This window comes from Borostomias antarcticus (genome assembly GCF_949987555.1).
Source record: "Borostomias antarcticus genome assembly, chromosome: 10".
Taxonomy (NCBI): domain Eukaryota; kingdom Metazoa; phylum Chordata; class Actinopteri; order Stomiiformes; family Stomiidae; genus Borostomias; species Borostomias antarcticus.
Window position 1 is genome coordinate 25,637,731 of NC_140243.1, and position 25,715 is coordinate 25,663,445.

At 45.0% G+C, this 25,715-nt stretch overlaps 2 protein-coding genes and 1 long non-coding RNA gene across 4 annotated transcripts; 1 reads left to right on the forward strand and 2 right to left on the reverse strand.

Annotated features, from left to right (window-relative positions):
- Positions 1-387: 387 nt before the first annotated feature.
- Positions 388-5,929, reverse strand: LOC311314619. The gene is made up of 3 exons (XR_014630643.1): positions 2,843-5,929; positions 2,575-2,685; positions 388-1,240 (listed from the first exon to the last, which is right to left on the reverse strand). It is a non-coding gene; the product is annotated as an uncharacterized lncRNA (long non-coding RNA).
- A 3,571-nt stretch (positions 5,930-9,500) lies between these two features.
- On the reverse strand, positions 9,501-20,150 carry cyp4t8 (cytochrome P450, family 4, subfamily T, polypeptide 8). The gene is made up of 12 exons (XM_084444761.1): positions 19,928-20,150; positions 18,953-19,097; positions 18,781-18,825; positions 16,351-16,478; positions 16,035-16,159; positions 15,609-15,763; positions 15,274-15,380; positions 14,861-15,051; positions 14,042-14,175; positions 13,239-13,303; positions 13,043-13,125; positions 9,501-11,090 (listed from the first exon to the last, which is right to left on the reverse strand). Exons 1-12 carry the CDS (start codon positions 20,120-20,122, stop codon positions 10,913-10,915), a joined length of 1,551 nt encoding a protein of 516 aa, XP_084300887.1. The 5' UTR covers positions 20,123-20,150; the 3' UTR covers positions 9,501-10,912.
- A 1,639-nt stretch (positions 20,151-21,789) lies between these two features.
- On the forward strand, positions 21,790-23,778 carry med18 (mediator of RNA polymerase II transcription, subunit 18 homolog (yeast)). 2 transcript variants are annotated; one of them, XM_084444985.1, is made up of 3 exons: positions 21,790-22,025; positions 22,400-22,498; positions 22,695-23,778. In XM_084444985.1, the coding sequence occupies exons 2-3, from the start codon at positions 22,426-22,428 to the stop codon at positions 23,246-23,248; spliced, it is 627 nt and encodes a 208-aa protein (XP_084301111.1). In that variant the 5' UTR covers positions 21,790-22,025; positions 22,400-22,425; the 3' UTR covers positions 23,249-23,778. The 2 variants fall into 2 exon arrangements, with proteins under 2 accessions (XP_084301111.1, XP_084301110.1); XM_084444984.1 differs by having other exon boundaries at positions 21,790-22,019.
- The last annotated feature ends 1,937 nt before the right edge of the window (positions 23,779-25,715 follow it).

The window sequence follows — 25,715 nt, forward strand, 5'->3', positions numbered from 1 at the left end:
CTCTGCTTTACTTCATATGCCACGTGTCCCAAGGTGGACTATCCAAAGGTGGTTCCGACAACGCCAGCTAAATACTTTCTGGGAGTATTAGCACTCCACTATTACCAGGCTTTATAGTTCTTTATCTCAGGGTTGAACAGAGTATACAGATTCTGAAACAGTTGCAAAGTATGAACAGAGTTGAGTTTTATTCTTATTTTACAATACTGTAGGACTGTGCACAAGGAGGTTTTCACCGCCCAGGGTGACTTGGATCGATAGTCTTAGGGGATTTCTCCCGACGGCCTCCTGGACCGGGAGAGCTGGTTGGTGGAGCTCCACCCTGCCACGTATGCTGCGGATTGGAAACAAGTGTCAGTTCTCACACGAAAAAAGGGGACCACTGAGTCCTTTAACCACTAGGGGGTGTCCACGGCAAACCAACACTACAAAACTATCACAGCAACTACGGCAATCCAATTGAGAGGGCAGGGTCTTCCAGGAGTGTTCGGTTAATCCACAAAATTATCCAATATCCACTTGGTAAACAGATAGCCGGGCCAGCCAAGCGGCAATTAAAAAGTCAAAGATTTAAGTCAATGGCTGGCTGTATGGTACACTTATTCGCACAAAATATAAAATAATAGGCCCAGTCAATGTCCATGTAGGCTATTACTAAAATGCCAGGGCTGTTTCTAAATGTCTCTTATAAAATACTAAAATAGCAAGGCGGTTCTTAATGTCCATACGAATAATTAAACAGGTCAGAGCACAGTAGCCTACTTAACTTCGGAGAGGATGTCGGGACACCGACACTCCACTGTAGTATGACGCGCTCCCCAGCACAGGTTGGTTCAGGATCGGGGCGTAGTCAGGCCGGCCGCTGATCGGGGTAGGCTATCCAGCGAGCAGCACTCTCTCGCTCCGGTTCCCTGACGGCTCACGTCTGCAGCAACTCCCTCTGGTCCACCGCTCTCACAGGTCCCGCTGATCGCCGCAGTCTTCCTCGGCTCCGGCGCTGTAGCTGGTGACTAGGTAACGTTAGCTGACAGTCAATTCACGTGCGCGTTTCTCTTTCGCCGCCGTAGCACCGGGATAGTCCTCCAGGCAAGCACACGCTCCGATTTCCGTCCCCCACACAACCCCCGTTCTGCCGGGGCAGTGTGCTCTTTATAGCAGGCTGTGAGACACAGGTGTTCCCGGTTCAGTCCTGATTGTCCTCTCACTCACCGACGATGGTTGCCGCCCCCTTTGCCCAGCTCTAATCATCAGGGTTGGGAGTAAACAAACGGTCACAGCACAGCGAAAAACACATACAGGTAGTACAAAAATGGACCTCGTCACATCTCCCCATTGTGAAATGTTGGCAGTCTCTGCCATTCAGAGTCTATAGCGGGGTGGTGGGATGCCTATATTTGGCCGGGTTGAGCGCCTTGGCTCAGCGGCTGCGTCAGGGTTGTAGTCATTGGCGGGTACATGTCGGACAGGGACAGGGACTGCGCGCCTTGGCTCGGCGGCCGCGTCAGGGTTGGCGTCAGGCGCGGGTACATGTCGGACAGGGACGGGGATATATAAGAGCGTAGGGCTCGCAGGTCTCACAGGGTTCTCTGGCAGAGTCACTGGTGGCCTCTGTGAGGGGGGAACCGTGCACAGTTTCAGGGCATTCCGGTGGAGGACTTTCTCCCTCCCACCCCTCTCCGGCTGTACTTTGTACACTACGCCCGTGTTTCCCTTGGCTTCGACGACACGATAGGGCTCGGGGTCCCATACCCCATGTAGCTTTCCCAACCCTCGTCGGCCCCGGTCACGCACCCACACCCGTTCCCCAGCTAACAATGGAGTCGCGTTGGCTCTTTGGTCGTAGCGGCTCTTACTCCGCTCGGCCGCCTTGTCCATCCTACCACGTGCTAGCTCATACGCATATGTCAGCTTCCTGTGATGGTCTCCGACCCAGTCAGTCAGTCCCTTGCTTGGCTGTTCCCGTTCTACCCCTAGCACAACATCTACTGGGAGCCTGAGGTGTCGGCCCTGCAGCAGATAGGATGGCGCGAAGCCGGTGGCACTGTGTACGGTGTTATTGTAGGCCTGTAGGAGTTCGGATAAATACTCTGGCCAGCGGCTCTGTTTCTCGGCCCCCATGGTACGGAGCATGTTAAGGAGTGTTTGGTTCATGCGTTCGACACGCCCATTCCCGGCAGGGTGGTAAGGTGTTGTCCTGCTCTTAGTGACTCCATACATCTCGCATAGCTGCTGCATCAAGTCAGACTCGAAATTGGGGCCCTGGTCTGAATGAAAACGGACGGGGCACCCAAAGTGCCGCACGATCTCAGAATAGATTGCTCGTACAGTGGTCCTGGCTGTCTGATCGCGGGTAGCTACGGCCCATGTGTAACGCGTAAACATATCAGTCATCACTAGTATGTTTTGATAGTAGTCGTTTGGTCGACCGAGTGTTAGAAAGTCAAGAGCGACTACCTCAAGGGGGAAGGTAACGGTTACTGGGTTCAAGGGGGCTCGTGGTTCTACCTTGTCACGTTGCAAACTGCATGTAACACACTCTGCTTGGAATTGGCGCACCTGTGTCTCCATGCCTACCCAGAAGAACCGGCGCCTCAGCGTCAGCAGCGTCCTTCCCGCTCCAGCATGTGCCGCAGACTTGTGGTGTTGTTCCCATACCATCTGACGCCGGGGGCCTGGACACACAACCTGAAACAATTGCTCTGAGGTGTTAGGGTCAGTGAATCGGCGACACAAAACCCCATCCCGTAGGCTGAGCCGCCTGAATTGTTTCAACAACCTTGCTGTCCCAGTGGTGTGTATCTCCTGTTGTCGGCCCGTAGGGCAATGCCCTTGTTCCACATACCTTCTCACAGTGCGGATCTCAGGGTCAGCTACTTGTTCCTGTTCCCAGTCGATGCGGCCTTCTGGGGCGCCATCCTGGTGGGTCACCACAGCTGATGCGGTTACGTCTCTAGGACTGAGTTGCTGTGGGGGGTGTTTAGGTGTGGGGAATCGCGACAAAGCATCCGCATTCACATTTTCTCTGCCAGCACGATATTTCACCTCAAAGTCAAAGGATGCCAGTTGGGCTGCCCAGCGTTGTTCCACTGCACCCAGTTTCGCCGTCTGCAAATGGGCCACAGGATTATTATCGGTGTAAACAACAAACTTGGCACCAGTCAAATAATCTTTGAACTTTTCGGTAACTGCCCACTTTAGTGCGAGGAGTTCAAGCTTGAAGGAGCTATAGTTGGCGTCATTCTGCTCTGTAGGATGCAAACTGCGGCTCGCATAGGCAACCACCCTCTCTTTACCCCCCTGCACTTGGGCGAGTACTGCTCCCAGCCCATGGTGACTGGCGTCTGTGTAGAGGGTAAATGGCTGTGAGAAGTCTGCGTAAGCTAGGATAGGGGCCTCTGTTAGCACTTTCTTTAGAGCATCAAATGCTGTTTGAGCTTCTACTGACCAGGATATGCGATGAGAACCCAGACGCTTGTCATTCGGCACTCCTACCAGGAGTGAGTTTAGGGGGCGTGCAATTTTTGCAAACCCAGGGACGAAACGTCTGTAATATCCGGCCAGGCCGAGGAAGGCCTTGAGTTCCTTAGCAGTGGTAGGGGCTGGCCAATCGACAACAGCAGCTATCTTCTCGGGGTCCGGTTTCACGCCTTCACGGTCGACTACATGCCCCAGGAATTTAACCTACAGGGGTGGTAAAAGCAGTTTTTTCACGGTCCTGCGGGTCTACCTCCACTTGCCAGTATCCGCTGGCCAGGTCCAACGTGGAGAACCATTCTGCGCGGGTCATGGAGGTCAGGGTCTCCTCGATCCTTCCAACAGGGTTCTCATATCCTGGTACAGCAAGGGGGGTAATGGTCGGAAGCGTTCCCGTATGGGCGGTGCCTCGCCTGTAGGGATAGAGTGTTTTACCACATCTGTCCTTCCGAAATCTTCCTCGTGGGCCGCGAAAGCCTTCTCCCATTTGTGCAGCAGGGCAGCCAGTTGTCTCTGCTCATCTTGGGTGAGGTCCGGCCGCTCGGCCAGCTTAAGGACCTGGAATGCTTGATCAGGCTCCTCCCCCATGCATACATCCACTACACTGACCTTGACTGTACCTTCCTCCTCCTGTTCTAGGCAGACATCCTGCACACCATAAACATCCAGGCTATCGACCTGAGTCACTTGACCGAGCTTCTGGTAGCGGTCCAAGGAGACAGGGAAGTCGTGTAGGTTGCGGATCCGGACGGGGACCCGTCCATTCTTGACCACAGCTACAGACCGGGCCACGGAAATGGCGCCTGGCTCAGGGAGTGCTTCTACCAGACCATGATAGTCCCGCCTGCCAGCTGCAGCCCGTCCCCAGACAACCACCTCACTCCGGGCTGGGATAGTCACTCCGTGGCGGTGCGCTGCCCAGACGTAGCCATGGTGTCCATCATCTGTCGTCACTCCAGTCCTACGACACGTCGCAAATGCTGCGTTCCAGGCACTTTGGGACTTGGGGTTTTTACAGAACAACCGGGCTGGCCCTTCCGAATTACGGAACACAGCGTCCCAGCAAGGCTGTATGATGTTCATACCAATAATGAGGGGGTCTGATGCTGATCTGTCCTCTACTACAAAAACCCCTCGCGGACCGATCTGATGGCCCTCGATGTCAAAATCTAGCTGTACATATCCTAGATAGGGGATATGGAGGTTGTTGGCCGCTTTTATTCTGACCATAGCAGGGGGTTCTCTAACTTCGCTTTCTGGGAAGTGTTGGCTCAAAAGGCTATGACTGATGATTGATATTTGGGAACCTGTGTCTAAGAGCCCTTTCAACTTGACTACACCCACTCCCACCTCAACCTGGGGGCACTGCCCAACTAACATAACCGATGGCCCTTGTACCTCCTCCTCTTGTCCTAGCCCCACCGCCCGAGCCTCAGAAGTGGGGGATGCTAGTTTAAATGTGAGGGGGTGTGACTGTCTCCACAGAAGCGGGCCATGTGACCTACTTGGTCACAACGCCTACAGATCGGCCTACCATCTGGTGCCCATTTATTAGATGATGCAGGGACTTCCTGGCGGCGCATAGGCGCGCGGCGCGAAGTGGCGTGGTTAGTCTGCTGAGGTGGGCCTCTTGGCCGGAGCTCTTCTAGGAGGTCACGTGTCCAATCTTTCAGCTGATCCTTTAACTCTGCAAGGATCTCCTGCTTGATTTCTGCTTTCCAGTCGGTTTTCTGTGGGTGAGAGCGCACGTTATTTGTTCCCCCCATGGCTGTACAAGATAGCTCTGGCCACTTACGTCCATGTCCATCCTCGTCCAGGAGGAACGCTTCTCGTTGGAGATCATTGAAGGTTCCGTCAGGGTTCTGGCGTGCATGTCTCCTCATGGCCTGCGCCAGAGGTCCCTCCTCCAGCCCAAGCATGAACTGCTCTTTCATGTGTACGTCAGTGGGTGCTGCGTCTTCATCAAGCCGTTGTAACCGGCTGCGGAGTTCTCTCAACCTGAGGGCATAAGACTTAACAGGTTCATCTGGTCTTTGACGGCACCCATAGAATTGTACTCTGAGCAATGGACCTGAAGACTTTTCAGCATAAATGGCATCTAGAGCAGTAAAAATCTTTGCTGCAGTGTTACGCTCATCTGCAGTTAGGATGTTAATCTGTCTTTTGGCCTCTCCAGTCAGTGCTCCCATAATCATACTAACTTTCTGAGTCTCTGTTTGTCCCTCGATTCCAACCAGCCCTTTTAGCTGCTCTTTCCAATCTTCGTATTTCCATACCTCTGAATTTTTCCAATCTGTTTGGTCTATTCCTCCGAATTTTGGCACCCATGGTGCACCTGGGAATACAGGCATCATCATCATGTTCAGAATTCACAATGTTACAAATCTGTACTCTGTTCAAAGCCTGAATCCTGCCGACAACGCCAAAAAAGGATGTCCCAAGGTGGACTATCCAAAGGTGGTTCCGACAACGCCAGCTAAATACTTTCTGGGAGTATTAGCACTCCACTATTACCAGGCTTTATAGTTCTTTATCTCAGGGTTGAACAGAGTATACAGATTCTGAAACAGTTGCAAAGTATGAACAGAGTTGAGTTTTATTCTTATTTTACAATACTGTAGGACTGTGCACAAGGAGGTTTTCACCGCCCAGGGTGACTTGGATCGATAGTCTTAGGGGATTTCTCCCGACGGCCTCCTGGACCGGGAGAGCTGGTTGGTGGAGCTCCACCCTGCCACGTATGCTGCGGATTGGAAACAAGTGTCAGTTCTCACACGAAAAAAGGGGACCACTGAGTCCTTTAACCACTAGGGGGTGTCCACGGCAAACCAACACTACAAAACTATCACAGCAACTACGGCAATCCAATTGAGAGGGCAGGGTCTTCCAGGAGTGTTCGGTTAATCCACAAAATTATCCAATATCCACTTGGTAAACAGATAGCCGGGCCAGCCAAGCGGCAATTAAAAAGTCAAAGATTTAAGTCAATGGCTGGCTGTATGGTACACTTATTCGCACAAAATATAAAATAATAGGCCCAGTCAATGTCCATGTAGGCTATTACTAAAATGCCAGGGCTGTTTCTAAATGTCTCTTATAAAATACTAAAATAGCAAGGCGGTTCTTAATGTCCATACGAATAATTAAACAGGTCAGAGCACAGTAGCCTACTTAACTTCGGAGAGGATGTCGGGACACCGACACTCCACTGTAGTATGACGCGCTCCCCAGCACAGGTTGGTTCAGGATCGGGGCGTAGTCAGGCCGGCCGCTGATCGGGGTAGGCTATCCAGCGAGCAGCACTCTCTCGCTCCGGTTCCCTGACGGCTCACGTCTGCAGCAACTCCCTCTGGTCCACCGCTCTCACAGGTCCCGCTGATCGCCGCAGTCTTCCTCGGCTCCGGCGCTGTAGCTGGTGACTAGGTAACGTTAGCTGACAGTCAATTCACGTGCGCGTTTCTCTTTCGCCGCCGTAGCACCGGGATAGTCCTCCAGGCAAGCACACGCTCCGATTTCCGTCCCCCACACAACCCCCGTTCTGCCGGGGCAGTGTGCTCTTTATAGCAGGCTGTGAGACACAGGTGTTCCCGGTTCAGTCCTGATTGTCCTCTCACTCACCGACGATGGTTGCCGCCCCCTTTGCCCAGCTCTAATCATCAGGGTTGGGAGTAAACAAACGGTCACAGCACAGCGAAAAACACATACAGGTAGTACAAAAATGGACCTCGTCACACACGCACTCTAACAACCCACTCACGCACACCCATCATAACGTATATTACGTCTTACGTGCCAGTCCCTTAAGGCATAGCCTGGACACAACAATCTCCAGGAGGTCGACACACCCCAGACTTTCAGTCTGGTCTAGAGTAACCTTCCATTGTTCTATTGTCCCTACCTGAAACCTATTCAAGATTTACCGCCCTTTCTTATATCACATGTCTGAACTCTTGACCATTGTTGATGACGTCTGCCATTTAATATGACGTGTACCGATGGGTTAGCCAATCAAATCCCTGGAAGCGTCATACCTGTGTATTGCTTGAATATAAGACCGCGCAACACCTTTCTGTTTCACTTTGTATTTTGTATTTCCACTACAGTAGGATGCTGTTCCTGTTGGTTTTGTATAGAGTGGCAAAGCTTTGTCTAACTTTAATGCGCGGAAACCTCATTGGTACTATATTCAGCGCTGAATTTAATGGTGGGGGCCATGTTGTTCAAATATGACCCATATTCATATTGGTCATATATGGCCTTGCCATATCAGAAACCCTAGCCTGTATCAGTAGCTTTTGTTCTTGCAACTGATGAATCTAGGGAGACATATCTATATAACATCTACAGAGTTATAATGCTGTTCATTGGATTTGATTGTGTTTGTTTTCACGTGGACACTGTGTGGTCAATGGAGTGAGGGAGACAGCTGATGCTGCTGTGGCCGTTCGGGGTAGTGGGTGTCAAATGCACATCTCTACAGGCCACCTTAAACAGACACAACCCGGGCTGACGACCATTGGTGATTGAGACATCATGTCGGGGTGACAGGCGACACATCTGTGGCAGAATGGTCACTCCTCCACCAATCTGGCTTCACTAGGCCCTAATCAGGCGAGCCTAGGCGTAGGGGTGGGGCGAGAGAGCACTATTTAACATCTCAACCAAACCTTGAGACTTCGATTTGGAAACGGCAGGCAACTCGGCCGGACAGATTCGCTGCTCCCAGCAGGCAGGCCTGCTGATAACACCATGCGGGGAGGGAAGTCTAAGACCTTGACTTCGCGCCACAGCCGCAGCCAGCAGAGAAGCAGGGAGAGAGAGAGACTAGGGAAACAAATGAGTGTTCCATGTGATTGTATCTCTGTGAAATAAATCTGTCGCCGCTTCCAATCCCGTGTTGGGTGATTTCATCAATGATTATCACAACAAGAAAGGCAATTTACATTGTGGTTCATAATTAGATGGCGCTGCAACTCTTATTAAGGCTTACAAAAAAATTATACAACGCAGAGCAACAAAGAAGACCTCAAAAGCCAACAATACTACGGGGATATGTGCATGAGGTTGTAGTATATTTTTATACTGTACCATACTGTATTAGGCTACATCAATACATTTGTATTACTCTCATGTAGTAATCAATTTATTAAGAATAAGGAATAAACTTCATTTTAGGTAGAACTGTGTTATCATTAGTAGTTTAACAGGTTAGTTACAACAGATGTCCTGTCCTAAAGTCAACATTCCTTTGTCTTTATCTCTGGGTCAGCGTGACCTAAAGTTCACCTCGGATGAAGAAGTCAGTTAGCCTACAGTTTGTAACGTGATCCTAGGACGACACAGAAAGAACCCAAAATAGCCCCATGTCCGAGGGGGGCAGAACATCAGTTGACCGTTTGTGACCCTTGTATGCAAATGTGTTTGTCATGTGAGACCTGGCCTGAAGCCAGGACATATAAACTCGGCCCCGCCTTGTGAACCTTAGTAATGCCGAAGATTTGACCCCGTGTAAAAGGCTTGCTCAATAAATTGTTGATTCGACCGCATTTTTCTCCTGAAGTACTTTTTTACTCAAAGTTGTGCATTAGAAATATCCCAGCAAACACACAACGTCAGGGAGACGTTCAGATCATGTCTTAATAACGTCCGTCGGTCCAGAACCCCATTTGTACGTCTGCTGGACCCCTCAATATTCAAACGTCTGGCTTGGACCCCTCTAAGACGTCTGTGGACATGCAGAACGGGTTCAATATCTGAACGTCTAAAAAACATTCATTCTGGCTCCTAATTGGATGTCTTTGGACGTCCGAAAAAGACATCTAAAAGACGTCTTTTAGACGTGTCTTTGCTCAGTGGGATACGACAAGGTAGAAGAGGAGGAAGAGGAGACTAATGATAAATACATGAGTCTGTCTGCAGAACTGCCTAGACCATCATTTAAAACTTTTAAAATATATCTACAATCATGTCACACAACACAATGAGTATGCATTCACATTTTTATTCTGCATCACCCTGGGCATGAAGTCACGTTACACCAAGGGCAAGTCATGATCTTTCTTGATCTACCTGCCAAGTGAGAAGCCATAGAAGGTTTCAGACTATGGCAATGAAGAGAGAAGAACCATACGCACCTCACTTAAATAGGTGCCAGGCCAGATAGCATCAGTGATGGGGAAAAGGGAATGCCCCCTACAGCTCCATGCCACAAAAGACCTTTAATACACAAAACAGCGTTTTGGTCCTATCTGGACCTTCAGGTTAGTTATGACGACGTCAACGTAGTAGTGTGCGGGCATTCCCCTTTCCATCATTCACACTATGACAAGCAATCAAGGATTGTACGTAAATGTCACAGGTGTATGTAACATGGAGGTTTCATCAGTTTCCACAAAATATTTGTTAAAGGCACCACAAGGGGTAAAAAACTAAACTAAAGATTAAACATTAAAAAAGATAGAGCTACAGTACATGAAGGCTATATATACACAGACTAACAAGACAGGTGAGTCAATTTAGCCAGTTGTAGTCCTAGGGTCCGCTATTGGGGCGGGGTTGCCAACAACGTCTCTGATTGGTGGAGACATTGCTGTTGCAATATAAGATTGTGGGTAGTGTATTTTTTCCTGTATGAAGAGCAGTAGTTTGAGGTGACAATATGAGGACAGACTTCAAAATAATGACAAAAAAACAGTTTTTTGAGATAAAATTCTGAGAGATTTCACATTACATCTACCAAGTCATGAGAATGTTGTCATTTTTTCATGAACATTGGAGATTTATTGTGCAAGTATTTGCAGTAGCTGCATACAGGACAGTTTACAGTAAAACATTTTGATGCACTGCGGGCAAACATTTGTATATTTCAAAAATCAGTGAAGATCATTTGTGGAGGACAGTCTGAAGATGTAGTGTAGCAATTCGGGTGACCAAAAAATGTGGGTTTGATAGGTTTTACAGTTTTTGAGAAAGACCGAGTGATTGACCTCATAATTCCTGCCAGCTCAACGCATATGGAAGTTTCTACTCACTTGGGCCTATGTTTTGGTGGTGGTTGCAAAGTGATAGCATGTATGGCTGATTTGTTATGATGTTTTAAACTTTAGACTGTAGCGCCACCATCAGGACTATTGGGCCACAATGCCAGTTGAGGACTTTTGGTGTAGGACTGGACCTGTGTGCAAAGTTTGGTGATTTTTCATGCATGAGAAGTCAGACTTCCTAGGAAGAAGATTCAGAATATTGGGAAATACAAAAGGGACCAGTGGCTGAGCTGACGGCCCCTAATAACCTGGGTGTTAATCTGTGCATAAGGACATCCATTTTCAAAAACCATCAAGTTCAAAGTTAATCAACATTAGCAAGTGAGGATATCCAATCTTAAATGTTTGTCCCTGAGTATATATATATACAGTGTCCCTATGTGAGTTGGTTTTCCTCATGGTTCCAGTTCTACAGGTTTAATCTTCAGGTAGATTCCGTTGAGAGAGTGCAGCACCAGCCTGGGAAGCATCTTGGCCTGCTTGGTTGGGTCCTGGATCAGCTGGTATCTCCTGAGCGTTTGGGCCACCACCACTTTCATCTCATTCATGGCAAAGTTCTGTCCAATGCAGTTTCTAAAATGGGTGAAGATGACAGATTGTCCGTTCAACATCATGAGAGAATCACTGTGAAGAAGAGTGGCAGTCACATCTTGACAGTAACAGAGGACTAACATCTACGGTAAATGCTGTTCCCCCATAAAGTATATAGAATGCACTACTACATTAACAAGATATTGGTATCTGGAGTCGTGCTCTATGAGATTTCTGATCACTTTCCTATTGTTCTATTTCTTGACTTTGCTGTTAAGCCTCCACTCGCATGTCGCAAAATAAAAACAAAGATATTAAATGAAGCAACCATTCGATGTCTGAATGAAGACTTGCAGGCCATAACATGGAACAAAATCTATGCCTGTAGTGACGCTAATGCTGCATTTGGCACTCTAACTAAAGAAATTACTAAGTCCATTCAACGGACCATTCCTGAGAAGAATGTCATATGCAGCACAAACACACAAACCCCATGGCTCACTAAGGGCATATTAAAATCGATTAAGCACAAAAATCAACTATATAAATGCTACATAAAAAACCCAAATTCCAATAATAAAAATAAATACTCTAATTACAGAAATAAACTCACACACATTATTAGGAAAAGTAAGAGTAATTACTATGCAGAACTTATAAAAGCATCACAGGGAGATTGTAAGAAATCTTGGAGAGTATTAAATAAGGTTTTAAATAGGGACCAAAAACAACCTATGCTCCCTGACAACCATAACACAAGTAATGCCGCCAGTAACGTCAGTCTGGCTGATAAATTTAATTATTATTTTGTCTCCATTGGAGAAAACTTAGCTAACAAAATCTCCCAACCTCAGGATGCTTCTTTTAAACAGTACCTAATAGGTAACTATCTGAACCCCTTTCTTATGAAGCCGACTGATCAAGATGAAGTTTGCAAAATCACCATGAACATGAACAGCTCGAATTCAGAGGGAGCTGATGACATCTCCAGTAAAATTCTCAAAAATATCATTAATGTAATAGCTGAACCTCTTACATACTGTATTAATTTATCTCTACTTTCTGGAACAGTACCCCAAACAGCAAAAGTAGCACGAGTTACACCAATCTTCAAATTAGGTGATAAAAATGATTTGAACAACTATCGTCCAATTTCCATCCTGCCTACTCTCTCCAAGGTTTTCGAAAGAGTAGTTTATAATAGACGTATTAGTTATTTGGACAAGCTAAACATCCTAGTCCCATCCCAGTATGGCTTCAGGAAAGATAATACTACTCATATGGCAATATTGGATCTAACTGAACAAATTAATGATGCAATAGAAAAAGGTGACTATGGTATTGGCGTTTTTTTGGACTTGTGTAAGGCATTTGACACCATTGAGCTTGACATTCTTGTCAATAAGTTGCAACACTATGGCATCAGAGGCCTAGCGTTGGACTGGTTCAGAAGCTATCTATCTGGTAGATATCAATATGTCTATGTAAATTACCATAAATCATTCTATAAATCTATCAATCATGGGGTTCCCCAGGGTTCCATTTTAGGACCGCTTCTCTTCATTTTATATATAAATGATATTGTTAACTCCACATCTGTACTACATCAAGTATTATTTGCTGATGACACAAACTTGTTTTTTTCCCATATGAATCCAACAACACTTGAACAAATCATAAACAATGAGCTAGTGAAAATAGATATCTGGTTCAGGTGTAACGATGTACCAACCAACCAAACCAAACCAACAGGTTTCCAGGAACCACCATTGTAATTCTGAGAAGTAGATTTTCTGGTACTTCTGTATAGTATTTTAATCTAATTCTAAGTCTAGGGAAGAAACTGGGTCACCAGGCAAACAGGCTTCAAACTCCAGCCAGGATAATTTTCCCTCCCTCCAGCCCTCCCTCTGTTGTTGATGTAATGTGAGAATCACCCCTTGTTGTAAAACCCCGCAGCTCTCGGAAATAGAGGCTCTTGTGTATCTACTGACCTGGGACCAGCAGAGAAAGGCACAAAGGCATGGGGCGACCTCTTGGAAGAGTTCTCGGGCAGAAAACGGAAGGGATCAAAAACCTTTCAGAGTAAGAAATGGAAAAATTAACTCATGTAATGAATAATTAAAAAAAAAGTTTTGAATACAGATTTTCTTTGAAAGTTTCACAGGTTTCTGCAGGCGGCATGCTTACATTAGGGTTCTCCCAGACACTTGCATTTCTATGAATTCCAAACACATTTGTTGCAACAAGACAACCTATATAAACAAAGAAAATGTTTTCAGGTTTCATGAACATTGGAGATGTTGCCATGAATATGAGCATGGCTGGCTTCTAACTTTTTCAGGTTACTGTAGGTTGTATAGGGTTATTGCAGTTGCTACAAGAAGTGGGCATTAATACAACCTTTCCTCTATAGTGAAACAACCTAATATTCCCAAGAAGTGATATTCACTCAGATAGTGATGTCATGATCTTTACTGATGTAGGTTTGACTGGAGGGTAATGTGATGTGATGTAATGTGATATGATGAAAGCATCTCATGAAACGCTGAAAACTTTACAACCACTGATAATGGAGGGGATATCGTTGTTTCCAGGGTTTCCAGCTCTGATCAGGGTTGCGATTTAGCTTTTATGAGTACTATATAAGTGCATGGGCACAATTATGTTTTAGTGGATTGTCACCAATTGCTGAAATTTCATGGTGAGGTATAGTTTCACACTCAAGTCACACATAGTCCTTCTGGTGGGTCTACTAACTGATAAGGCAGGATGGTGAAACCAAGTCACAGGGCATGTCTCTGGAGACTAACACACACCAGTTAATGTTTAATCTGTTATGGCCTGTCACTGAGGCAGGGGTTATAGTGACCCATTATAAACTGCCAGTTATCGTGTGACACAGAAACACCATCCCCTTTGTCCTACATAATACCAAACCTAGTCCATTTTGTTCATCGTAATATCCATAAAAGGCAGATATAATAGCGTACCTTCAGGCACAGTCCTGCCATCAAAGAAGGTTACAGGCTTGGTGAGCTTCCGACCCATAGCAGGCACAGGGGGGTAGAGGCGGAGGGATTCCTTAATGCACATCGTTGTGTACGGTATTTTACTGAGATCCTCCCTAAAAGTCAAAGACAAATGCATGTTGATTTGACAATCTCTGTGGCTACAGTATAAGAAAAATCAATGGTCTGAATGTTTAATTATCCTTCATTATGATGTCTAATGAACAGGGGAAGAATGGACATATCATTAACATGCGGTTCTGTGTGGGTGACCCATAGAAATGTAATAGACTATTGTAATTGTAATGTAATATAGATTATTGTAATTGTAATGTAATAGACTATTGTAATGTAATACAGACTATTGTAATTGTGATAAAATATAGACTATTGTAATTATAATGTAATATAGACTATTGTAATTGCAATGTGATAGACGATTGTAATTGTAATGTAATATAGACTATTGTAATTGTGATGTAATATAGACTATTATAATTGTAATGTAATATAGACTATTGTAATTGTAATGTAATATAGACTATTGTAATTGTAATGTAATATAGACTATTGTAATTGTAATGTAATATAGACTATTGTAATAGTAATGTAATATAGCCTATAGACTAATATAATAGTAATGTAATATAGACTATTGTAATTGTAATGTAATATAGACTATTGTAATTGTAATGTAATATAGACTATTATAATAGTAATGTAATATAAAGACTATTATAATAGTAATGTAATATAAAGACTATTATAATAGTAATGTAATATAGATATTGTAATTCCTACCACTCCATGGTGTCGCGGCCCTCCAGGACGCTGATGACCTCGTCCCTGCAGACCTGCTGGTGTTCGGGGTTGCAGGCCAGGCTGTAGAGCGTCCAGGAAATCCCGCTGGCCGTGGTGTCGTGTCCCTCAAACATGAAGGTGTCCACCTCGGCTCTGATGTCCTCATCCGACAGGCCTTGCTGCTGCTCGTCCTGGACGGACAATAAGACGCACCTCGTGTCCATTTACCCAGATACTGTCAGCATCCTGCCTCATCAAGAGTGTCTTCTGACCGGTGACTAAGCCCAGCTGCATACGGGCTAGCATGTTCTTGCTACTTCTTCTTGACCGGGTCAAAACATACACATTTCATACATATGTTATTGGTACAGAAAGCTAGGAAAGTGGGGATGTACAGTAGAGGTGTGACGTACTCGTGCACAAAGCAGGATATCCAGGAAGTCCAGGTTTCTCTTTGCCTGTATCCTGTTCACCTCCTTCTCGTCCTTCAGCTCTTCTTTCCTCTTTCTAATCACCTCCTCTACAAGCAGAGAGCATCATAGCACACCATCGGACACATGTACACAGTGATCTGCTGCGTTCATAGAACTGCATTCTAACAGGGCTCAAATGCATGCGAGTTGAATGAACCACATTGTGGTTTGGTGTGAATCAAGCCAAAAGGACACATGGAGGCGGATGGGGGGAATCAAATGCAGGGGGACTAGAGCTTCAACTCTTTACAGATAGAAACACGTACAGATCATACCTGTGTGACTGTGAGCCACTTTGCAGGCTTGTCTATACCTGTAGCCGTGCGGGCTGAGGTGGAAGATGATTTCATTGTGGTACAGAAATGTCCGGAAGCGGAGAGCGACCAGGTGACTGAGATCATATACTGCCTTGATGTATGCGTTAGTTCCACTGGAAAAAAAAGATACATCACTTCCAAAATTAGTTTTTTTTTTACGTAAGACAGAGTTATATGTTATATACTACAGAGTATATGTCTCTGTTATGGAGCAAAGTCTTTATAAGCCTCTGGAATATGTAGGGGTGGGACCTTTGCCCACCTCCCTTGTTCTCTGTAAAGCGCATTGTGTTGCCTCTTTAAATGAAATGTGCTATACAAATAAAGCTTTGATTGATTGATTGATTGATTGATTGATAATACAGGATGTAAATGGAGACTGACCCTTCTGTCTGGCAGTTGCTGTTGGAGCTGAAGGCACATTTCATGATGCTGTCCAGTGTCATAAGGCTAACATGCTCAAATAGCTCAAATGAATCATCGGTTGTGGCATGAACCTCCCATTTGTCCTGTGGACAAATACTGTATGATCAACCGCTGGGTCTTCAGAAACTCTTGGACAGCTATAACAATTTAGCCAGTTACTGTCAACCTTGTGTTTACGTCAAGAAATTACTTGACGTAAACACAAACGGGAAATTACAGCCAATGTCACTGGATATAATTGTCAGTTTATCATGATACAGTATAAAAAACGCACCAACATGGTTTTGGCCGAATCTGCCATCAGTTTGACGTATGGTTTCAGAACATCATAGTGGAATCCAGGGGTCAGCAGTCTTCTGTGCCGAAACCATTTCTGTCCATTAGATACTAATAATCCAGTCCCTGGAGAGAGAGAGAGAGAGAGAGAGAGAGAGACAGAGAGAGAGAGAGAGAGAGAGAGAGACAGAGAGAGAGAGGGAGAGAGAGAAAGGTGACCTTGTGCTCAGCTCAGTGTCCACCCTGAGACTGAGAGGTCGGGAGTTTCGATCCCCAGCCGAGTCATGCCAAAGACTATAAAAATGGTACCAATTGCCTCCCTGCTTGGCACTAAGCATCAAGGGTTGGAATTTGGGGGCTACATCACCAAATGATTCCCAAGCGCAGCACCGCTGCTGCTCTACAGAGAGGTACCCTTTAGATACTAGTTAACCATCCCCTCTACAGAGAGAGGTACCCTTTAGATACTAGTTAACCATCCCCTCTACAGAGAGAGAGGTACCCTTTAGATACTAGTTAACCATCCCCTCTACAGAGAGAGGTACCCTTTAGATACTAGTTAACCATCCCCTCTAGAGAGAGAGGTACCCTTTAGATACTAGTTAACTATCCCCTCTACAGAGAGAGGTACCCTTTAGATACTAGTTAACCATCCCCTCTACAGAGAGAGGTACCCTTTAGATACTAGTTAACCATCCCCTCTACAGAGAGAGGTACCCTTTAGATACTAGTTAACCAGTCCCTGGAACGACAGAGAGCATGCACCCAAGATATATATGAGAGAGAGAACAGAATAGAAGAACAGAACGTTTATTAGCCATGTGTAACAAGTACAGGTTCAGGTAAATTGATAGATAGATACTTTATTGATCCCCCTAGGGGGAATTGCCAAAATGTGGCATCTCATCTCGCATTAAGACAATTACAAAGTCAGCCTACTATCACCTGAACAATATATCAAGGATTAAAGGATTTATGTCTCAGCAGGATCTGGAAAAACTTGTCCATGCGTTTATCTTCAGTAGGCTCGACTACTGTAACGGTGTGTTTACAGGTCTCTCTAAAAAATCGATCAGACAGCTGCAGCTGATTCAGAACGCTGCTGCTCGAGTCCTCACTAAGACTAAAAAGTGGATCACATCACTCCAGTTCTGAGGTCTTTACACTGGCTTCCTGTCTGTCAAATAATTGACTTTAAAATACTGCTGTTGGTTTATAAAGCACTGAATGATTTAGGGCCAAAATATATTTCTGATCTACTGCTACATTATGAACCATCCAGATCTCTCAGGTCGTCTGGCACAGGCCTGCTTTCTGTGCCCAGAGTTAAAACAAAACATGGAGAAGCAGCGTTCAGTTTTTATGCTCCACATATCTGGAACAAACTTCCAGAAAACTGCAGGTCTGCTGCAACTCTCAGTTCTTTTCAATCAAGACTGAAGACGTTTCTTTTTGCTGCTGCTTTTTATGAAATCAAATAATTATTCATTCATTCATACACTGCACTGTAACTTTTATTCCTGTATTTTATTTTTTGCATTTTGTTTTAAATGTCCTTTTGCATTTCGTTTTACATGACGTTTTACATAATGTTTTGCACTTTGTCTTGATGCTTTTAATGTCTAATGTAAAGTAGGGATGCACCGATGCATCGGCCGATGTTGGCCTTGTTGACTGCCATCGGCCCATCGGCAAATAAAATGACATTCATCGATGGTAGTGGCCGATGTTATGTCGCAACAATTACGGCTTTTTTTGTTGCAAAACGTAGCCTATCAAGCTGAAGATCTGTGACGTAACACTGCAAACGCACGTGTAGTTTGCTTTCAAATTAAAGTGAAATGAAAATCGGCGTTTTGGAACCAAACACTTCATTTCTTTGTTTCCCTGGCACAAAAGGGGGAATAAAAATGTAATAAAATAAACATCGGACATTTGTTATTTTAAACATCGGCATCGGCCCAGAATTTTGCAATCGGTGCATCCCTAATGTAAAGCACTTTGAATTACCTTGTTGCTGAAATGTGCTATACAAAGATTACACATTCCAGTCCTAGGTAGGCTACTCAGCTAGACATTGAAAGGTTCCCAAACTGGCAATTTACTATACTATTCATTGTCTATCAGTATCATCCTCATCTACTTATCCCATCTGATCATGGATAGCTATGTCTGTGTCCATGATATAGGCATTAGAGAGAGAGAGAGAGAGTGGGGGGGGGGGGGGGGGGGGGGGTTGAGTGTGTGAGAGTGAGTGTATGTAGTAGTACATGTACATCTAAAGTACATAACTGTGTAGCAGTATTAGTAGAAAGGCAATTTATAAATTATCCAGCATTACAAATACTAGCCCCAAGGTTAATCTATATTGATGTAGACAGAATATAATGATGCAAACATTTTCTCCAGGGCAATGTAGCAGCCTTACCTATCCATGGTTGAAGGAATCTATATGCAATATCATCTTTTGGCTCTGTTAAAAAAGAACAGGTTAGACTCAAACCATGCAATGGAGTCTAGGACTAATATGAATGAACGACTCTCACTGACACTGGCATACAAGAATGTTGAGATAAATATGATATTTAAAAGAAACCAACCTGTTGTTGCCAGTATAGTTTTGACATAATCTGGGTGGTGAATATTTAAGAATGAGACGAATGGACCAAACCAATTTGGAAAAGCCAGAGGGTACTGCTCTCCCCATCTCACCATTTTGTCTAAATCTGTTCCATCTTGATGAAACTGCAAGAGAACACGTGATAACTAAATGCATGTATTTTTTCTCCCACAAATTAAATAATTATGCATTTTATTTCAAGGCGCCTTTCATAACACTCAAGGCCACCGTACATGGTTAAGAACAAGTAAACACAGACACAAAATTTACAAAGTTACAACAATAACAAAACAGTTATAAATATCAATATAAAAATTCCAAGATTATAGTGAGTATGCTTGTATGAATAGGTGTGTTTTGAGGGGGAAACAGAGGTGGGGAGATGGATGCGTTACACTATTGGATGAAATGATTATTCAGGTGTGCCTGATCATTGTGCTGCAGTCAGGCACACCTGAATAATCACTTCATCCAATAGTGTAGGACAGGAAATAGAGAAGCATGTCTGACTTCAGGAAGTACTGGAGTTGTGCATATAGCCTATTGTGAGAGTCTAGGCTGTTACATATTGCCATGCAATCATGGCTACAATGGCTTATCGCATTATAATAACTGCTTATTGACAGGAATCATTGCCGTCCAGGTGACCTCAGATGACCCCCAACAGTTTTACAGTGGTAAAATGAAACCTGCCCGCTTCCATGGTTAACTCTTCTGTCTCCACCTTAGACCCTACCCATCATCCACAACAGTAGTTGTGTAGTCTGCTACATATTCAGTAGATTATATGTGAACCAGCATGGTGTATGTTTAGAAAGTCGAAAGAGTTAGATTGGCAAAGTGCAATAGGGCCTACTCCAGAGCACACACACAATACACAATTGCACACAATACAGTGCAACGGTACAACACTGCTGATGCAAATTGAACGCTGTTGAATCTCCGGTCACATTACCTCATGGACATGCCCGAAGAGCCAGTGCGTCGGTGGTCCGGGAAACGGTTCAAAAGCGCGAAGCAATTCCCTCCTTTTAACCATCAGTTTAGTGATTTTAAAAACAACAGAAACAATACAAATTATTGCAACCCAATGGTGAATATGGTGCAATTCCAATGACAATTGCGTCTTCGCTATTTCAGTTATTCCCATCGCAAAGTTGTTTGAGCGACCAAGGTCAACTAAGGTGTTGAAAACGTCGCGAACTGAACTCCACGGTATGATATCGACATCGGAATAATGGGCGGAGACTGATTGAGTGATGTTTGCCTCCGCGAATCAGAGCATCTAATCCAGAGCACCCGCAGTGTGAGGATCTTGATTGGCTGACAGGCTACACCATCCTAGAGCGCTTCTATACCAGAGTAACACTTCCATTGACTCCCGTGGTAAGCGTCACGCACCCCCTAGAGGGACATTAGGGCATTACCTTTGTGACAAGAAACCCCATTCACTGCCGTTATGTCTAGCACGCACAAGCTTGAAAGTTGATGAAAACGGACGTGTTTTTACCTTTAGATGTCTTGGTCATATTAAGTCATGCTTATAATTTGTTTATTTCAAAATATAGACTAACATTATGGTAGACAACTGTTTTTAGAATCTGACAAGTGATTGGACAAACTAGACATTCCTATACTGATGTGCTATTATTGGGATTATAATTCATGCACAACAACTTGCCTATTTCCCGTCATAAGCAATTAGGAAGTTATTGACATAATGTCCTACTAGTTGTAGATATGATCATGGGAAATAAATAAGCCATTAATAAGTGCTTTATAATGAATAATAAACAGCGAATGTGCTAATATGCATGTAATAAGCACTGCAGCAGCTAGTTAGTGTTAATAAGTGTAAGTGAAGTATTACAATAAGGGCCAACAACATTATATTACACTCAACATAATATAATAAGGTACATACAGTAGCCTACATAATTATAATAAAGTCAATGTTCCATTGTTTTCAAATAACTTGATAGACCATTGAACACATTTCTGGTAATACTTTAGAAAATACTATACAATTATGAAAAAGAGAGGCTTCTGATCTGTAATTGAAATATTTTATTAATGACTGTTTTCAGTTATTGCATTATCAAAACACTGAGCTCAATTTGTCAAAACACTGAGCTCTTTGACTACAACATGACTAGAATGGACATATGAAATCATTGTGTTAACATGTTAAGCAGGGGACATAAGCGCTCCTTTTTATTTACATTAGGTATCCAAAGAGTCGCTGTCTTGAAAAGAACATGCCGAGCAGCATAATGAGGATCAAAGACAGTTTTGATTCCGTTTCACTGTGTATTGTTGGCCATAAATTACGCGGACACGTTTCAAGCCTTTGTCAAAAGCATGTATTTGGGTGTAGGGTGCGGCCTAATATAGATGAAATAAGTGACAGATGTTATCTATCACAAGTAAGACAACTCAATCACTCAATCAATCACTCATACAATAAATTGGGACATCATACATTGACATCGGGAACACATTAGATATGTCTATGTACAGTACAAGTGTTAGAAAGGGGAATACCCCTCTTTACAGTGTAATACTATAGGGATCAGTGCATCAGTAGTACAGTTGTACGTTTGTAACCCTAGTGACTGACCTCTCATGGCAGACAGGCCTCAGCGTACACCGCCAGTGCTCGGGCCCTAATTATATGCCAGAAACCATACGCTGCTGTGATTGGTTGATGCCGCTGTGAGCATTTGATCACGTGATCTCCCTCCGGCCCGGCCCGTCCAATCAGCATCAACCTTTGTGCTACCACCGATTCAACCGGTTCCACTTCTGTATTGTATTTCATTCTTAAAGATGAAACTAGCTAGTTATTTCATTCAGGCGTTTATTCGCAGCCTCTAGTTCCAAATCAAAACATTATAGACGTATAAGTTAGTTTATTGGCTCGCTAACCCCGTTGCAAACACTAGGCGGCCATCTAACTCGTGAGGCCTGTTCATCCCCGAGCCACGGTGAGGAGCTGTGCCGGGAGAGGGACGCGGCAGGCCGGCTACACACTTCGCCAAGAGGAGGTCGGGGTGGGTGTCGTGTTTTTAAAATGTGTAAGCTCAGGAACTAATGCTTCTGCCTCATTGAAGTTTCCGATTCATTAATTAATGTTAGGGTATTACTAGACCTGGTCCAAGTCTATGGTATTACAAATGTTACATTCGTACTAGCTAATTTATTTCGCTTTTGGTCGAGGAATCTCTTGGACTTGTACTCTATGATCTCCTAGCTAGGATGATTGGATAGTATTTGGTATGGAAGCGTAAATTGCCTTAAGTAGCATATGTCCATGGATGGTTGATGCCTTAGTAAATATGAGAGTGGCCATACAACGCATAAGCCAGTCAACTAGTATAGTTAGCTAATATACTACCATTCTCCATATTGTTCTTTCTTGTTCCAGCCTGACTGTGTGGGTGTCTAAGAGGGATGGAGGCTCCACCGGTTACAGTGATGCCCGTTACCGGGGGCACCATCAACATGATGGAGTACCTCCTGCAAGGTCAGTCAGCTTCAGTTAACTTGATACATATGGATCACACAGTATCAAAGTAAAGTTTATCTGCAATATTCTTCAGTTGGCTTTGGCCTAGATCTGTGAATTGTTGTGATGTAGGCATATAAATGTAGGCTTATAAACGGCATCATTCAAGCGGTAGGGTGAATGGTTCTATGCGGTCTGCTGTGATGTTGTTCAGGCAGTGTGTTGGACCAGGCCCTGGAAAGCCTTCTGCATCGCCTGCGTGGGCTGTGTGACAACATGGAGCCTGAGAGCTTCGCCGACCACGAGCTGGTGTACCTCCTGAAGGGCCAACAGGGCAACCCCTTCCTGCTGCGCGCCCGCCGCTCACTGTCCCACCCCACCGCCCCCTGGCACCTGCGCTACCTGGGCCAGCCCGAGGTGGGCGACAAGAGCCGGCACGCCCTTGTGCGCAACTGCGTGGACGTGGCCGCCTCGCACAGCCTCCCCGAGTTCCTCAACGAGATGGGCTTCCGGATGGACCACGAGTTCGTGGCAAAGGGGCACATCTTACGCAAGGGCGCGCTCAAGGTGGTGGTGAGCAAGCTGTCTCGCATCCTGGTGCCCGGCAACACGGAGAACACGGAGCCGCTGTCCCTGTCTTACCTGGTGGAGCTGAGCGTGCTGGCCCCGGCCGGACAGGACACCATGTCGGAGGACATGCGCAGCTTCGCCGAGCAGCTCAAACCCCTGGTCCACCTGGAGAAGATTGACCCCAAGAGACACATGTGATGGAGGAGGTCTGAGGTTCAGACGAGGACACACGAGGACACACGAGGACACACGTGGACATGCTGTCTTGACTGGCTCTCTTGGACAAACCAGACTCTTTTCTATCTTTGTTTACTTTTTATACCAGTCTGATTCTGATAAGAACCAAGTGCTTTCTGAACAGTAACTCAGATTGTTTACACCGGGGATATTGTCTGTGCTGGGGATCTTATTGTTAATGCCATTGCCTACCAGATACATTAGGAAATCTGTCATTAGATTCTGTTGTAGACGGGGATGTTTGAGGAGGACTTCACCAGAGGATTAGAACATGCTGCCCACATGGACTACAGTATGTGTCAAGCAGGAGGCTGTTCCAATGAGTCAACAATGTTACACACTGCTAGAATTGTTTTTCATATTTTTCTATTGATAAAGATGTTGTTTTAAGATGTAGTCAAGAAGTTGTCTATGCTAATATGTGAATAAGACCCCTGTCTTTATTTGATCCCCCATAACCCCAAATTTCCCCCACAGGGATTATTATTTGATCCTCCATAACCCCAAATTTCCCCCACGGGGATTATTAAAGTGTCTGTCTCTGTCTGTCTCCCTACCTACCTACCTACCTACCTTCCTACCTTCCTACCTACTGTTTCTAACACAGAATTTGACAGGTTTGATTCCCACGGAGCACTTCCGAAGTCGCCCACAAGGGGTCTCCCCTGCTCTTTCTGAATCTCAGGCCGTCTGTTTAGTCCCTGTTGTAAAGGAGCCGCAGATCATCTGCACATGAGCTGTGGTTGCCATGGAAATAATTAGCTGTGAGATCGGCACATCTCTTCCCCCCACTCTCTAATTAGCTTTCTCAATTGCTTAATGATACATAGACCTGTGAAAGCTTTCCCTTTCTTCCTCTCACAAAAGCATTGATTTCCCCTCCCTTCCTCTCATTTCCAACGTTAACCCATTAGTGCCTCTTCTATTGCAACATGATACGAGGCTTTTACACATGCTAGCACAACTGTAGGTCGAATGGTAGTTGTGACTACCGCTGTATAGTAGTACAGTAGGTCCAAGGTTGCTTAATGTACATGCAGAGTTCCAAAATGGATTTAACCATCACCAGTGTCTCATTAGACAACTGGCTGATGTAGTAACTGGCTGATGCACTCCCATTTAGCATTAGTTGTCATGGCTGCTGGTTTTAATGCAGTTAAATGTGTGCGGGCAGAGCTATGTAGAGTGAGCGCCCCGTGCGTGCGTGTGTGTGTGTGTGTGTGTGTGTGCGTGTGTGTGTGTGTGTGAGAGAAGGGAGGGCAGGTGCATCTAGATATCTCATTGACCTATTTGCATCTGGGCTGAAATGGAGCCTCTTAAAGCAGAAATGTTAGGTGGTAACTATTCCTTCATGGGTTCATCTGCACTCATTTTACACTCTTTCATATGCACTTCTTTCCATATCCACTGGTCTTGATTCTCTTGTTCACACAAAGCCCTTGTCATAATTGATGTCTTTATTCATATTCCTCTATCTGTAAAGTCTTTATTTTTTTAACTTTTATTTATCCAGAGGAACCATAAATAGAACCCTGCTTCTACAGTCACAGTGAACAACTACAACAAAATGCTAGAAATAAAGCTCCAGTTTAGAGTGTGTAAAATATGTCATGTGTGCATTCAAAGTCAAGGATTTCATCCCCCAGGGTGGTTGCAACTCGCAGGCATGAATATTACCAAAGGAGATGATCACCAAGGAAAGCACGAGATCTGACCGAAACCACACAGAGTGCCCCTCGGAACCAACCAGGATGCCTGAGCTGTAAGTGAATCATTGAAGAAGCAGATGCCTCTCGCCCAGGGCTGTGTATGTCCAGCATTCATACTCTGCTGGCTTCTTTCCACTTAAACTTGTGCTCAGTACCAGGCTCTGCGGTGATGAGCCGGGCTCCCTGGGTACCTGTCCTCCATCCTGCCTGGAGACACACAGAGCTGGGCTAATCAGCGTCTTGGCACGGGGCCCGTTCAGCTATTGTAGATCCAGCCGTCCCAATGGCTTGTGCGAGTGAGTGGTTTAACCCACTGCTGGAGGCCAAGTGATTTGCTGCTCAGATTCTAAGAAATGGAGCCCCCCGCCCACCCTGAAAAAGCATATTATCCAATCAGATAAAAGCAAGCCTTTCAGGACGGAGTAAGTCAATGGTCATTTATTTTCAGTACTTCCACTTTTAACTGTTCTACTGTTAAAAGATGGAGCCAACGTTTTGTCAATATCACGGGGAAAGAGTCTGTAACAGACCTGTTTCGTCCTGATGTTCCTCCCACTAGCAAAACATTCCTGTACTGTCCTGTTCTTTGGTAAAGATGCGCTCCGCAACCACTGGCTACAAGGCAAATGGTGTCACACCAATATTCACCTGTGGGAAAATTATTCTTATTCTTTCAATGGTTGACTAATAGGATTAATGTGGCCCAGTCAAATTGAGTT

What these genes read in the sequence shown, in the direction of transcription:
- cyp4t8 (XM_084444761.1), bottom strand. Translation starts at nt 20,122, where the DNA reads ATGGGAATAACTGAAATAGCGAAGACGCAATTGTCATTGGAATTGCAC. An exon ending in ATTCCTTCAACCATGGATAG is followed by an intron (nt 16,479 to 18,780) that starts GTAAGGCTGCTA and finishes CTCTCTCTCCAG; the next exon opens with GGACTGGATTATTAGTATCT. An exon ending in TGGCAGGACTGTGCCTGAAG is followed by an intron (nt 13,304 to 14,041) that starts GTACGCTATTAT and finishes TTGTTTATATAG; the next exon opens with GTTGTCTTGTTGCAACAAAT.
- med18 (XM_084444985.1), top strand. Translation starts at nt 22,426, where the DNA reads ATGGAGGCTCCACCGGTTACAGTGATGCCCGTTACCGGGGGCACCATC. An exon ending in GATGGAGTACCTCCTGCAAG is followed by an intron (nt 22,499 to 22,694) that starts GTCAGTCAGCTT and finishes GATGTTGTTCAG; the next exon opens with GCAGTGTGTTGGACCAGGCC.